General features: G+C 46.7%; 1 protein-coding gene across 1 annotated transcript in view; it reads left to right on the top strand.

The window, feature by feature from the left end:
* Positions 1 to 15,854, top strand: part of ALOX5AP (arachidonate 5-lipoxygenase activating protein) — a 46,056-nt gene that overhangs the window by 24,542 nt on the left and 5,660 nt on the right. The window contains exons 3-5 of the mRNA XM_023208771.1: positions 4,909 to 5,008; positions 8,954 to 9,024; positions 12,741 to 12,822. Coding sequence (XP_023064539.1) covers positions 4,909 to 5,008; positions 8,954 to 9,024; positions 12,741 to 12,822 — 253 coding nt within the window. The remainder of the gene's footprint in view (positions 1 to 4,908; positions 5,009 to 8,953; positions 9,025 to 12,740; positions 12,823 to 15,854) is intronic.

The raw sequence follows: 15,854 nt of genomic DNA, 5'->3' as shown, positions 1-15,854 counted from the left end.
GGCGACATTATGGCCCTGCAGTCATAAGGATTTGTGAACATAGTGCTAAGGAGGGAAAGGGAGCTGCTGTTACTATCTCTACCCCAACACATACACACACTCACAAGAAACCTCACAAGCACCATATTGGAAGACTTTGCCATCCAACCTGGGGTTTGATAGGCTCTAGAAACAGAATCATAGACTCATGAACTTCCCCCAAAGCAGGAATCTTCCTTATAGTAACCCCCACAGCTGCTTCTTCCTGAACACTGCAGTGTTCAGAAAACTCACCACCTTCCAAGCTTGCCTTTCCAATTGTTACATGGATTGAAAGCTTGCATTGTGTGAAGAATGGTGCTTCCTGCGGTGCTTAGTATTATCTCATGTAATCTTTGCACCATTTAATCCTCGCACTCACCCACTCATGCAACTGCCTTTACAGAGACTGGAGGGGTCACTGTAGGCTGACCTTTCCTTCACTGTACCTGTTTTGTTCCCTGCTTTAGTCCCCTGCACCCAGGACACTGCCTGGCACAAAGACAGGTCTTTATAAGTATATGCAAGTGAATAAAGATATATTATTATTATTATTAAGTTTCACTCTGTCACCCAGGTTGGAGTGCAATAGTGCAATCTCAGCTGAATGCAACCTCCGCCTCCCAGGCTCAAGTGATTCTCATGTCTCAGCCTCCTGAGTAGCTGGGACTACAGGCATGCGCCACCACGCCTGGCTAATTTTTGTATTTGTGGTAGAGACAGGGTTTCGCCATGTTGGCCTGGTTGGCCTCGAACTCCTGACCTCAAGTGATCCTCCTGCCTCGGCCTCCCAAAGTGCTGGGATTACAGGCGTGAGTCCAGCCTAGAAATACATACTACATGATTTGTTCCTGTTTTACAGATAAGCAAAGTGAATCATGGAGAACTTGGACCGTTGGTTGAAAGTCCCAAGGTCGGGAGTCGTGAAGCTGGGATTAAAACCTAATCATCTGACTTTAGAGAGTAGACACTTGCTCCATGCATATTGCCTCCAATTCATGCATTCAAGCACTCACTGTTCAAGAAGTTCTTTCTTATGTTGAGCTGAAATCTGCAGCCCTGTGCCTTTTATCCAGCAGTCCTGGTGCTGTTCCCTAAAATCACTTAGACTGTGCCTGCTCTTTCTGTGTTTACAGTGTCAGCTGTCACATCCCCCACTTCAGTCTACCGTTTCTGAAGTCCCTTGCCATTAGGTCACCTCTCCTCTTCCTATGTTCTTTCTAAGAATACCTATGTAGATAGGTGTCTTCTGTACAGGGAAGCTGTTCTGAGATATGGACTCCAACTCTGTTAGAATAATCTACGTATGAGTTACTTTTTCGAGAACCATGTGTCATTGCTGACTCATATTAACTCTGTGGTTAACTAAAATCTCAAGATCTCTTTATGTTTGTTGAGAAACTTATTTAACTTCTCTGGCCCTCAGTTTCCTTCACTGAGCAGCAGAGTGATTGATAACCTCCACATGTGGTTGCTGAAGGTCTTGCACAAGATGATATAAAGTAGCTAGCCGGGCCCACGTACAGCAGATGCCTCCCAAGGGTTTGCAGCTATCTCTCTAGCTGTGTCTTTGTCTCTCTCACACTGGTTTTGGCTTACTGTTGGCAGCTAGCTGCGGTAAGTGTGTCTATGGTCTTTGCCTGCATTGTTTCTGTAGCATACTGCAGGATGACAAGACGTTGGGGAGTGAGGGGGTGGTGAGGAGTAGACAAAGGCAGCCAACTCTTCCAAGTTTAGCTTAGAAGGAAGGAGAGGTAAACCCTAGTGGAATGTTGGACTGAGGCAGGTTTGTTTTTGTTTTGTTTAAAGGGTAGGGAAGATCTGTGGGTGTTTCCAGGATAAAGAAAAGGAGAGAATAGGATATTAAAGATTCTGGAAGTGGGAGAAGGAGCAATGAAATACAGACTTGAAGTCAGTGGCATGGACAGGGTCAAGATCGCAGGTAGAGGTCACAGCCTTAAAGAAAAGGAAGGGGCTTGCTTCTCTGAGCAAGAGGGAGAGAAGAGAGGCAGAGGCAGAGAACTACAGCGTGTGGTGCTGCTGGTTGCAGAAATAACGTCTGACTTTTAATACAGTCATCCCTCCGTATCCCTGGAGGATTGGCTTCAGGACCTCCCTTGGATACCAAAATTCATGGATGCTCAAGTCCCTGATATAAAATGGCACAGTATTAGCATTTAACCTACACACATCCTCCATATACTTTAAGTAATCTCTAGATAATCTCTAGATTACTTGTTTTGTCTTTTTTTTTTTTGAGATGGAGTTTCACTCTCGTCACCCAGGCTGGAGTGCAGTGGTGCAATCTTAGTTCACTGCAACCTCCGCCTCCTGGGTTCAAGTGATTCTCCTGCCTTGGTGTCCTGAGTAGCTGGGATTACAGCCCTCCCCAACTCCCCCAACAACTGGCTAATTTTTGTATTTTTAGTAGAGACGGGGTGTCACCATGTTGGCCTGGCTGGTCTCGAACTACTGACCTCAGGTGATCTACCTGCCTCTGCCTCCCAAAGTGCTGGGAATACAGGTATGAGCCACTGTATGTGGCCTAGATTACTTATAATACCTGATAGAATGTAAATGCTATGTAAACCGTTGTTATACTGTATTGTTAAAAAATAGTAACAAGAAAAATATCTATACATTTTCAGTACAGACAAAATGCTTTTTTGTTTTGTTTTGTTTGTTTTAATGTTTTTGGTCCGTGGTTGGTTGACTCCAGGAATGCAGAACTTGCAGATACAGAAGGCTGATTATACTAGCCCTGTTTATGAGTTCAGAGGCAGGGAACACCATCTTGGGTTCTGGAAAGAAAACAATTAGGATCTTCTGTCATACTCTGGCAAAAACAGATCTTTGGAATGGACAGGTATATTAAACCCTGTGGAACTGGCTGGGCCCGGTGGCTCACGCCTGTAATCCCAGCACTTTGGGAGGCCAAGGCGGGTGGATCACAAGGTCAGGAGTTTGAGACCAGCCTGGCCAATACGGTGAAACCCTGTCTCTACTAAAATTAGAAAAATTAGCTGGGTGTGAATGACGCATGCCTGTAGTCCCAGCTACTGGGGAGGCTGAAGCAGAAGAATCGCTTGAACCCTGGAGGTGAAGGTTGCAGTGAGCCGAGATCACGCCACTGCACTCCAGCCTGGGCGACAGAGTGAGACTCTGTCTCTTTAAAAAAAAAAAAAACCCTGTGGAACTGATGAAATCCTGCGGGGAGGTTCATGGTGACAGCAAGAGGAGAAACACATCACCATGTGACCCGCAGAGTTTGAAGTCCTGACTGCACTGCTCCCCAGCGGTGGGGTGACTCTGGAAGGTCGCAGGGTTCTTACCTACAGAGTGGGAACAGTACTACCCACTGCAAAGAGTGGGTGCAAAACTCAGTGACAGAATACATGGCAAGTGCCCATCACATTGCCTGGGATGAGGTGGGCCCTTCCTTTATGCAAGAGACCCTACAGATACACTTAAAGTGGGCACATTCCTACAGAAGGAGTGTTATTTGTATCAAAAAGAAAAACATGAAAGGCTTTTATTCCTATACATAATAAAGCACGCTTTTAATGTCTTTTTGAGGAGGATAATATGAAATTGATGAAAAGGAACCCTGCGGTTGGATCCCTGACAATCACATATATCCCCTTTTTCACTGTTGAAAAAGGAGTAAAGGAACAAAATAGGAGAGAGGGGAGAGAGACCTTCACCCCCCATCATCCAATCTATAGTCAAACCCTCCAGACTGTGTCTCCTTGGCGTCTCTGACACCCCCACCGCCACCACCCCAGTCGACTCCTATCTTATCCCCCGTTCCTGGATCTGATTCTGCTAAGTGCCTGCCACACTAAAGACAGGGTGGCTTTCTGATGACTGCATTCCTCTGCTTAAACCTGTCAGTAATTCCTTGTTGTTCTCAGACAGAACTAAGTTCTGAATTTCTTCACACAGCTCTCAGCAAGCTCACAGTCACCCTGCTAGGCCCAGGTGCAAATCTCAATGGTCATCTTCTTGAAGCCCAGGCTCAGTTATTACTTTGTCATTGGGGCTTACGCCCCCACCCTCTTGCATGCATCAAACGGCCCCTTACCATGCTCTTCTTTCGCCCATAGCTCAGCACACCGTATCATTTCAATTTATGTATTTTGCTTAGTGTGGATGATCTGTTTCCTCCTCTGCTGTCCTCACCAGAGCATCAGTTTCTCAAACCAAGGCTCTTTGTTTTGTTCTTGGATGCAAGCTAAATGTCTGGCACGTGGCAAGTGGTCATAGATATATGTCATTGAAAGAACAATTCATCACCTCCCTCTTTGGCCTTGTCTGTGGTTCTACCAAATCCCACTTTCTCCCCAGCACCCTCCATTCCCCCTCCTTGGCTGGACATTCTGAACCAAAACAGTTCTTTCCCCTGGACCTTTGCATATACTGTTCTCCTAATGTAGAGTGGCCACTCTCCCTCCCTTTGCTTGGCTAATTTCTGCTTGTTCTTCAGATTTTATCTTAGGTGTGATTCCCTCTAGGAATCCTTCTGTAACCCAACATGAAATTAAGTTGCCTCCTTTGACCCTGAAAGCACCGTGTACTCAATCTTATCTTGGCATGACTCGCTCTGCTGTGTGGAACACCTGCTTTCCTTGTTTGTCTATTCCTTTAGGCTGTAAGATCCTGGAAAGTGGGGGCCGTGCCTTGCTCACAACTGCATTTCCAACACCAGACACAGCGTTCAGTAGAGAGCAGCTGCTGAGTACATTTCTGCTAAATGACAGTTGATGGAGGACATTTAGGGCTGTTTGGAGGTCAAGTCAAGGAGGCGTTTAACATTGTAGTAAAACAAGGAAGTAACAGGCTCCAGAACATGCCCACAATGAACCAAATGCAAACCTTTTTTGTTGGCAGGATTCTTTGCCCATAAGGTGGAGCACGAAAGCAGGACCCAGAATGGGAGGAGCTTCCAGAGGACGGGAACACTTGCCTTTGAGCGAGTCTACACTGCCAAGTGAGTCTAAACCCTGATGTTGCTAACAGGTGAGGGCAAGGGCAGGGGGGTCTCCTTCTAGGAGTGATGACACCCTTAATACCACATGTCTGTCTGAGCCAACTTTCTGAGCGCCAGGGAGCTAAGGAAGGTTGGATTTCACCAGAGAGGCTTTGTGAACACCCTTCATCATCTTAGTGAGTGCTAGTGTCAAAAGAAAGGGAGTGGGGACATGGGGCGTGTTGGCGGAGTGAGGTGTGATCTCTGCAGCTTCAGAAAGATCAGAGAGAGTCATTTGATTAGGGAAGCTGACCTGTTTCCTGTGGGTTTAGAACAACGGTGTTACTGTGAACACCAGCCATGACTCACCAGTCGCCGTCAGAAGCCACAGGCAGGACACACTGGTGACAGCCTTCAACTCACCTGCCCCTCGCTCTCCTGCAGGTGGAAGTCTGGAGGTGACACCAGTGCATTTTCTAACACAGGGGCTCCTTGAGCAACTACAATAGGAACAAAAAGAATGGGGACATTACACAGGTGCTTTCCCCCCTCTCATTCTTTTCTTTGAATAAAAAGGCTGTTTGAAAACACCTGAGCAGCCCTAAAGATGGCTGCAATCTATTCAGGATGCAAATCCGAATGAATGTTATTCAAGTCCTCCCCTTTCCTTTATGCAGAGTGTATTTCAAGGCTCAGCCAGCAGTAGGTGTGTTGGGGACTATGGACTACGGATTACAGACTACAGACTAGGGACTAGGGGCCTGTCACAGAGGAAAGCCTCATGCTAGGGAGGTAAGGGAGGAGCTGGCCTTCAGTTCCAGCCCACAAGCAACTTTGATGTCCCCAGAGATCCTTCCAAAGGGGGAGTCATGGTCACCCAAGAAAAATGCATTCAGAATGCCAAGAATGGTGCAAACGCAGGATAAAGATTCACACCGCAGGGCTGGAGTCCCTGGGCTCACTGCTGGCACCATGGGAGGGAGGGTCCCCTTCAGCGGTACCATTGGTTTCCCGTGAATTAAACTGGCTTCAAGGGATCTCGACTGAACAGGCCTACATCACACTCCCCGATATACTTTCTCTCAGTCCTCCTCATCTAGGTATTTTTAACTGTTTCAGTGAGGTGTAGGCAAGCGGGAATTGGAGGGAGCATCTCCTCAGCTCCCTCCCTCCGCTCCGAAATTGCTGGGCCGCTCTTGAACACATTAGTACGGTAGTCACAGTCGGATCGCCTGGCCCCTTGCCCTCTTTGGGCATTTTCCTTTCAGACAGTCCCTGAACACTCACAGTGCTGCTGCAGCGGGCCACCCAGATCTCCCTCTTTCTGCATGCTCCCACCTGCTCTGGGCTCCACTCCCTTCTCCCAAGCACTTCTGTCCAGGGCTATTCCAGCAGTCCAAGCTCAAGGAAATCCTTTGCTAAACTGATTATAGAGAGCTTTCTATTTTAACGTCTAGGCCTTCCATGTATTAATTCTCAGAATCAACTTAAGATGTTGAAAGGTGTGATTTAAGACATTTTAAAACCATTTGGAGGAGAGTACAGAAATGGTGTCGGTTGCTGTCAGCCTCTTTGCACCACCTGTAGAGAAAAATACTAGAGTCCCACCTCGGACACATCCACATGCAAGAGGTGCAAAGGAGGTGTCTCTGATGAGGCAAGGTCAAAACTTCTCCCCAGACGAAATCCAAAGAAAGCATTCCTACTATGCTCTATCAGTTTGGAAAGTGAAACTTCTGCCAGGTAACAGCATTCTCACTGGTCACACTGTGTTCTTATGGACTCCTCACCTCAACCAGTTTGGAGAAGTTATGGCGCAATTTCGCTGTCTGTGGTTAGAAGTTAGGTTTCCATTTTGCTGGCAATGAAGAAGAAATGGAGCAGGCCAGGCTGTGTAGTTTCTGCCATGACCCCCCAGGAGTGAACAGCTCTGTTTCTAAGAAGCCATGGTACTCAGACCTGACCTCACTGGTTGCCAGCCTCCAGACTGCAGAAGTGCCCTTTGGTTGGTGGTTGTGCTGTGTCATTTGGGAAGGTCGTTTGGAAGTTCCACAGTCGTTGTGGGGCTCCAGAGATGAAAAGTATAAGAGGAGAGTGGAAGGTGCTTATTGCCACTCGGGCATCCCCACTGTGTGGGTGCTTCAGCCCAGCCCTCAAAACCCACGGGTCTGTCCACTCAATCTCCATGAGAGGGGAGGCGAAGGATGAGGGAGGGGAGAGCCAGCCATGGAAAGGTAGGAACTAAGCAGGCAGGGTGTAGAGTTTTCCGTAAGATAAAAATTGTCTAGATACTGCTGAGGTTCTGTTACAAAGACCACTTCCTCCCTGGACTTGCAGAGGGAGGAAGCCCTCTTCATGTATCTGTGTGCCTGTCTGGGCTGTAAAAAGGGCCAAAGATCAATGCAGCAGGCAGCTACATGCTGGCAAAAGCCAGAGGCAGCTGGTCTGTTTGCCTGTGTCAGGAAACCACTGGGAATAGGGTTGTGTGTTATTCTAGGAGAAAGTTGTCCCAGGAGCAGCTTCTCCAGGGGCATCCAAGAACGCTGAAAAGGGTTGCAAGATGACCAATGAGGCTGCAGGAAGAAATGAAGCTTTACTCATTTTTAACATATACACGGACAGCAGTATGTGTATATAGTTTATATGCAAATATACTTGTTATAAGGTTGCATGCTCAAAACTTTTGGTTGATGGGGTGTGGGATCATAAATGTTTAGTGACCATGGCTATCAAGGAAAAATAGCATGAAGGACAAATGACACTGGTGGATTAAAAAGACAGATGCATGTATTTTTAGCATAAAACACAACTGCTGACTGATAGAGATAGTCAAGATTCTGGGGCAGCTGCCGAACAGATAGATACCCCAGGCAGTGTGGCTCATCAGCTCAGACTTGGCCTTAATTAATGGGCTGTGCCTTCACCCATCTCCCAAGAGGGCAGAGCTGAGTCAGGGTTTGAGAGCTAAAAGGAATTGGACCTGGACTCTGTTCACGTGTATATTTTAATTCTAATTAATTTTTTTGAAAGACAGAATCACACTCCATTTCCCAGGCTGGAGTGCAGTGGCACCATCTCAGCTCACTGCAACCTCAGCCTCCTATGTTCAAGTGATTCTCCTGCTTCAGCCTCCTGAGTAGCTGGGATTATAGGCACATGCCCCCATGCCCAGCTAATTTTTTTATTTTTAGTAGAGACAGGGTTTCGCCACATTGTCTAGGCTTGTCTTGAACTCCTGACCTTGTGATCCGCCTGCCTTGGCCTCCCAAAGTGCTGGGATTATAAGGCGTATTGTTTTAAGCCACTCAGTTTGTGGCCACTTGTTACAGCAGCAAGAGGAAACTCACACAATCATCATGTGAACTCACAGGAATATGGTGAGTGAAAAAGAGAGGATGGGTGTAAAACATCCATGGTAGAGTGAGAACTCTCCAGGGAGTGAGGACTGTGCCCAGCACACAGTGATCGCCTTTTTTGAATTGACCTTGGTGTCTTTAATGCTTGAAGATCACCTTTCTTTGCTCAGCCTGACTTGCCAACCTGGGGTGATTTGTGGATCTGATAGAAAAGTTTCCTTAGTTGGGCTCTTCTCCCCCACCACCCCCACGCCAGTGTGGCCACATCCTCTGTCTGCATTGCTCACTCTTCAATTCCAAGACGCACAGGTGCACTGCCAGGAACAGGAACCCTGCCAAAGGAATACATCAAGAAACCAAGTCTCCCTTACGCATCACCGTAGGAACAGAGTTAATGGATTATGAACATGTGTTTGCTTTATACCACTGTTTGTTTCCCAGGTGGCAGCTGGATGCCCCATCTTATTGGGTAGATGTAAGTGGAATTATGAATGGGATTTATGTTTCATACATGATGATGATTATTAACTTCAACTTTCAGGTAATTTTCAGACCATGTTGCAGTAACTTCGTATCTGATTGTTTTTCTCCTTGTTTATTTATTCTGCAGCCAGAACTGTGTAGATGCGTACCCCACTTTCCTCGCTGTGCTCTGGTCTGCGGGGCTACTTTGCAGCCAAGGTAACTCAGACATCTCTTTGTTCATTCTCCTTCTATAAAGTGCATCTCAAGGAGGTTCAAAGGGCAGGCTTTTTGTTGAAAGGACTTTGCCTGACCTCTGGCTCCCATCTGTGAAGCCCTGGAGAGGTGAGAGCCCTCGGGAGGCTGTGTTTCAGGCACGTTCTGCGCCCGTGCAGAACGCGTGTGATAATGCATTGCTAATGCTTGCTCCCTGGTGGCTGGTTGAGAGCTGCTGTGCTGACAAGGGTGGTTTAAGGCTAAATGTGACTCAGAATCTTTAAGCAGTGTTAGTTCAGATACAAGGGCATTATAAATGAGAGTGCCTGAGGGATCTATTCTGGGGCCACTGTGACTGGGCTCTTCTGCTGATAAGCTTCCAGTGTGGTGGCCCTCCTTCAGGCATGTTTCCACTGAGCCACGGGCTGGATGCCACATCCCTGGCCGTCCCACAGTTAGCAGCAGCCCACAGGCTTGACTTGAGCAAGTTGAAAATACAGATCAACTTCCAGAGTTGATTTAACATTGAGTGGAAATCAGTCATACTTTTGGTCCCCTTTCAGGGCCATGCCTGGCACTGTGCCTGGTGGCCAATGGGCATGAACTGGCCAGCTTCTGTGGCCCTGGAGAGCACAGGCAGAAAGGCCACAGAGTCCCATGATGAACTATGTAAGACTTATTTTTGTGTCCCTGCTCTATAAAGTAGATAGAGTGGATCCTATGTCCCTTGTTACCTTTCAGGATACTTTGATTCACAGGGATAAAGTAACTTGCTTACAGCTACTCAGCTGGTGAATAACACAGGCAGAATGAGTGCCTGGGTCTTTTGGCTTAAAATTCTGGATTTTTCACAAAAATCCTCTTACTTTATTCATTTACGTAATGAATATATATTGAAGAGCTACTCTGTGGCAAGCCCTGTGCCTAGATATCCAGTGATAAATAAAAGAGGTGGCGGTGAAGCACAGGCCAGCTGGCAAGACGGACCACAGAAGTCAGTGAATGAAGACAATGACAAGGGTGGGAAGCGCCACACAGGAAAAGAACTAAGTTCAGTGACAGAGAGCAGAGGTGAGGCAGCAGCAGCAACCACTTAAGGGACACCACGTGGCACTCCTTCTGTGCTGAGAAGTCTGTCAGTAAGCTCACCATTTATTTCCTATTTTCTATCCTGAGTTAAATAGAAAACATGTCTCGCATTACTCGAAAAATCAAGTCAAACTATGCTCTTACTAGGAGTTACAGTTCTTTTTATGTCTTAGATGATGTTTGATCTAGATGAATGCGGACTTGCTGTAACCAGATAAATCAGTGGGAGTTTGAAGGTGTTTCGTAGCCCTGGAAATACGTATTTCCTGTCAAAACAAGCTTTGTCATTGCCAGCAGACAAAATCATCAGTAAACCTTGGCTGATAATCATGGTTTCTTATGAATAAATAGATTGTAGAATTTTTTTGAGCAGAAAGGAAACCCAAAGATAATTCTAGTGCAGATCCCTCACTTCATAGAGCAGAAGCTCAAGTCCCAGAGGAACAAATGGCTTGCACGAACATCAGAATTTTAGAGCCTGGATTTGTATCCTCCTGATGCCAGCAGCCCACTTCCCTGCAGGAGGCACCCACCTTCCTTGCACGGGGGTTTGAGTGGTCATTTTCCACCCATAATCTCTGTTAGCTCATGTTCAATTGGGTTCCCATTGAAAGAAAAATGGACCAGTAAGTTGAAGCAGAATCATTCAGATGGTACAACATAGGAAAAACTTTGCCCAAGGCAAATCGTGATTGTGACAGTTTTGCGATTTTTTGGGAATAGCATGGGCCGGGCACAGTGGCTCACACCTGTAATCCCAGCACTTTGGGAGGCCAAGGCAGGCGGGTCACTTGAGGTCGGGAATTCAAGACCAGCCTGACCAACATGGAGAAACCCTGTCTCTACTAAAAATACAAAATTAGCTGGGTGTGGTGGTGCATGCCTGTAATCCCAGCTACTCGGGAGGCTGAGGCAGGAGAATCACTTAAACCTGGGAGGCGGAGGTTGCCATGAGCCAAGATAGCACCATTGCACTCTAGCCTGGGCAACAAGAGTGCAACTCGGTCTCTAAATAAATAAATAAATAAGAAAGAAAGCTGAAACTCACAGTTTCTCTTTTGCTTTGATTTTCTTATCTGCCAGATAACAGTAGTACTTTGGAAGGCAGGAGGAACTGTGGAAAGAAATGGGTTTTGGGGAGTGGCTGATTGGAGGTAAATCCAAGGACGCTCATTGCTGGTGTGTGACTCCAGGCTGTTACTCCGCTTTTCCAAGCCTCAGTTTCCTTATTGTAAAACAGGCCCATGGTCTAGCTAGTAGCATTCCTATGGTGAGTGAAATAATATGTATAAAACTCCCGACACAGTGCTTGGCATATACCAGATTGAGCCGTGTAAAACTGCCAATATCTGACTATTTATGACCTACAAAAACAGCATTTCATATGATTCCGCCTAACAACTGAAGCGCGACAAATGTTATTATTGATAATGCGGGTGGCGGTGATAAAGTTTTGTAAACAGGAAGACCTGGTTTCAAATTCCACCCCTTCACTGGCCTTATTTGCATTCATTTCACAAATATTATTTTGAAAACCCGTATGTGCCAGGCACTATGCCAGGTTCAGAGATGATCTAGAAAAAAGACAGATGTCCTCATAGCGCTTGTGGCCTAAGCCTAAATTTCCTCATGTGTCAGTGACAGTAACACACTCCTTACCAGCGAGCTCGGAGGATTGGAGACGCAAGTTCCTCAAACGCCAGGAGCACGGCGGCAGGTGGAAAGTATTCCCTCAATGGCAGCAGTTTTTAGACGGCTTTTATATCTGTGGCTCCAGATAACATTAGTTCCAGCTGAGTTAACTCCCAGCGCTAAGCCTTCAGGACTTCATAGTTATTGGGGTGCTGTTCCTGGCAGTCTCCCAAAAGGCTAGAATGCAAAGGGAATCTCCTTCCCTAGAGACCTTTTCTAAACGGTAACTGTTGGTTCAGGAAAGGTTAAACATTGTGCTGCTGGGAGGCTCAGGGGTGAAGGGTGTACTTTTAAGAGAACCAGTTTCAGAGCTGGGTTCAGGGTTTAAGCCCTAACCTCTGCCCCCTGTTACCAGCTGACAGCCTTATGCAAGGCTGGTGGACCACCTGAACCCACGTTTCCGCATCTGGAAGTAGAAGCGTGGGTACTAGTTATGTTGAAAGGACTTCCGTTAGATGATGGCTATGCAAATACCTTGCAAACCAGGGGTGTCCAATCTTTTGGGCTCTCTGAGCCACACTGGAAGAAGAGCTGTCTTGGGCCACACATAAAATACACTAACCCTATTGATAGCTGATGAACTAAAGGAAAAAAAGTCGCCAAAAAAAAAAAAAATCTCATAATGTTTCTAAGGAAGTTTATGAATTTGTGTTGGGCTGTATTCAAAGCCATCCTGGGCCATGTGTGATCCACAGGCTACGGGTTGGACAAGTTTGTTGTAAACAATGCCACGATGCCGGCATAAGGTCATTATTATCAGTATTAGGAAGGTTCTCGGGTTTCCTCTAGCCCTTGGGCTTTTTTTCTCCGAAGTGCACATATCCTCTGCTAGATTTTGCGACCAATGTTGATTGCCTAATGATTGTGCTCAAATTGGGCTAACGGCATGTTTTTCGTGGCTACGAAACTGACACAGGTGTTTTCATTTCTCCACTTAGTTCCTGCTGCCTTTGCTGGACTGATGTACTTGTTTGTGAGGCAAAAGTACTTTGTCGGTTACCTAGGAGAGAGAACACAGAGGTAGGTAACGGGGACTACTAAAGAACTGTGGAGTGATTCCTGATTTTCGAGCAGGAAGAGTGATAATTCAAAACAATATTTTACTAGATTCATGGCTCTGTAGCATCCCCTTGGGTGGGAGGGGGAAGGCTGACTAGGACCTCTGATCCTTCTCTCCCTGAGCTTGGAAGACTGAAAATACAGCTGGGGGGACTTGCCCAGTTTTCTCATTAAGCAATTCCTCTGCATGGTGTTGACTTTCAAAGGGTGCTTCAGTGCTGTTCGCTGCACGCGCCTTGCAGTCCCACACCCTGCACTCCCGCCTTACAGAGTCTGGCGCTGGAATGACATTTTATGTCTGGGTTCCCAGGCCTCCTGGGAGTGAAACGTTTGACTGTTCGTCTATGAACGCTTGCACCTTGTGATAAGTTGTCCTGAGGAACAGATCTTCCAGGGGCCAGCAGAAAGAATGTTGGGAAAATAAGATGCAGACATGATGGCCGGGTGTGGCGGCTCACGCCTATAATCCCAGCACTTTGGGAGGCTGAGGTGGGTGGATCACCTGAGGTCGCGAGTTCGAGACCAGCCTGGTCAACATGGTGAACCCTCGTCTCTACTAAAAAATATACAAAGAATTAGCCAGGCATAGTGGTGGGTGCCTGTAATCCCAGCTACTCGGTAGACTGAGGCAGGAGAATCGCTTGAACCCAGGAGGCGGAGGTTGCAGTGAGCCAAGATTGCACCACTGTACCCCAGCCTGAGCAAAAAAAAAAAAACCCCCCAAAAAAAAAAAAAAAAAAAAAAAAGGTGCAGACATGAGACTGTGAAGCTGACTAGCATCACCATTGCATTGTTTATAGATGTTGCCAGACAGAAAGCCCCAAAGCAGCACAATACCTTCCTGACACCTGAATTAAGAAATCTAGATTTTAGTAAAATAAATGCTGATACTTACAGAAGAAACGTTGGAGTTAGAGTATGCCATCAGTTCCTTAGAGATTGCAATTCCTAATGCACTAGTAGGGGTCCAGGTGCCAGGAATGCATTCTGCAAGGCTGTTGCCCCAGGTGCCGACCCCAGCCTTCCACACCATTTTCCTTCCTTTTCTATGTTCACAGCCGCTCTGTCTTTTACAATAGCACCCCTTTCTAGTGGCTAATGGGCTCTATGATTAGATAGCATCCTTCAGTAGTGATAAAGGCAGTGACATCCTGGGGAGGTCAGCGGGTGAAAGCGCTATATCTGGAAAACCTGAGAGCCTGTGAAGCTCAAGGACTTGACAGGGTTAGACCACGAGCCGGGCTGCAGCTAGAAAAAGAATGACTGTTCTTTCGGCAGATCCTTCCCTGTGCCATCTCTTTCTTCATTCCTCTCTTGTAGCATTCTTATTTATCCTCTAAAACCACAATTCCATTATCTCTCCTATTCTTATCAACACTGCCCTAAATGATATTCTTTATTCTCTTTTGCCCTGGAAAACCTCTATCATGCCTTTTCCCATGTGATTATCTTGTTAAGAGTGGGGGTGGAATGTCTAGCAATGAAATAAGAGGGTCTTCTCTTTTGCCTGGCTCCCTATGCAGCCCTATCTTACCCCTCGCAAAGTCCCAGGGATGTGGCTCAGTCAGTGCTCCTCTTTTCATCTGTCACCACTTGCTTAAGATCCTACAGCTGCTTTAATTCTGAGATAATCTGCAGAGCATGACAAAATGTGTCCACCTACCCCATGTCCTTTTAACTTTAAAGGTTTTACTAACTGATTCCTATTAGGGAACGAACAGAGGTGGCAAAAATAAACAATAGAAGATTGGTTTACAAGAAATCTTTAAAATAGTAGATTTCTTCAGACCTCATTGAAATATAAACGGCCTGACTTCTTATGTCCCTCCCTGGTCTCCCGCTTTAGATAATAAGAATATCCCGCCAGCCCGGTAACCCACTGTGTGCATGGGTTCAGGATCCCCTTCTCGTCCCCTGTGGGTATGGTAGGCTTTACTGATGAATCATGGTGCTCTTTCTTGCAGAGACCAAAACTGGCCTCAGAGTCCTTCTTAACACAGACACTGCTTAACACAACCGCTCTGGGTAGTTGTCATCAGTAGAAGTAATAGATACTAGAAGAAATGTCTAAGCCTAATCTAGACCAAAATACGGCCTGATATAGATGCAAGCCAGAGGGGCTTTATGGTTAAATGCAAGGAGATTTTCAATCCTGCCTTCTAGAAGCTACCTGTTGAGAGCTTCTTCAGTTAGGCCCACCTCCTCCCCAGGTCCCCCTTCTGTTCCTGGGTTATGTCACACTTGGAATCTGCAGACACCTAATGCCCTTGGGACCTGCTGTAGTTCTTGACCTCACCAACCGAGGAGGAATTGCTTGATGAGATTCTTTCCCTGGAATTTCTCTCTTGGACCCCAGGTGAACCTTTGCCCCTTTCCAGAAGTTGCTTCAGCCCTGTCCACTTCGGAAGTTCAGTGTCATCCTTGGTCCAGTGGGCAGGGAAGACATTGCACAATGTATGCCCCAGTCTGAGCTTCTTCCTTCAGGCTTCAGGCTGCCCTGCGAGGATTTTGTAGTTCCCTTTTTAATGCCCTCAAGAAGTTTCTGGCTCTTATTTTCAGCCCTTCATCTTACTCTCTGACCCCTTCCTCTATCCTGTTTAGTTCACCTGTAGCAGTTACTACCCAGCAGTTAACTGAACCCAGTTCGTTTGGTTTCTTTTGTTTTCTTTTTTCTCTTCTCTTTTCCCCTTCCCTTCCCTCCCCTCCCTCTCCCTTCACTTCACTTCACCCTTCACTCCCTTCACTTTCCTCCCCTTCCTCCCTCTCCCTTCACTTCACCTCACCTCACATCACCTCACCTCACCTCACCTCACCTCACCTCACCTCACATCACCTCACCTCACCTCACCTCACCTCACCTCACCTCACCTCACCTCACCTCACATCACCTCACCTCACCTCACATCACCTCACCTCACATCACCTCACCTCACATCACCTCACCTCACATCACATCACCTCACCTCATCTCACCTCACATCACCTCACCTCAC

This window comes from Piliocolobus tephrosceles, chromosome X, assembly GCF_002776525.5.
Source record: "Piliocolobus tephrosceles isolate RC106 chromosome X, ASM277652v3, whole genome shotgun sequence".
Classification (NCBI taxonomy): domain Eukaryota; kingdom Metazoa; phylum Chordata; class Mammalia; order Primates; family Cercopithecidae; genus Piliocolobus; species Piliocolobus tephrosceles.
The sequence above is the reverse complement of the archived record's forward strand: the minus strand, read 5'-3'. Positions and strand labels throughout refer to the sequence as shown.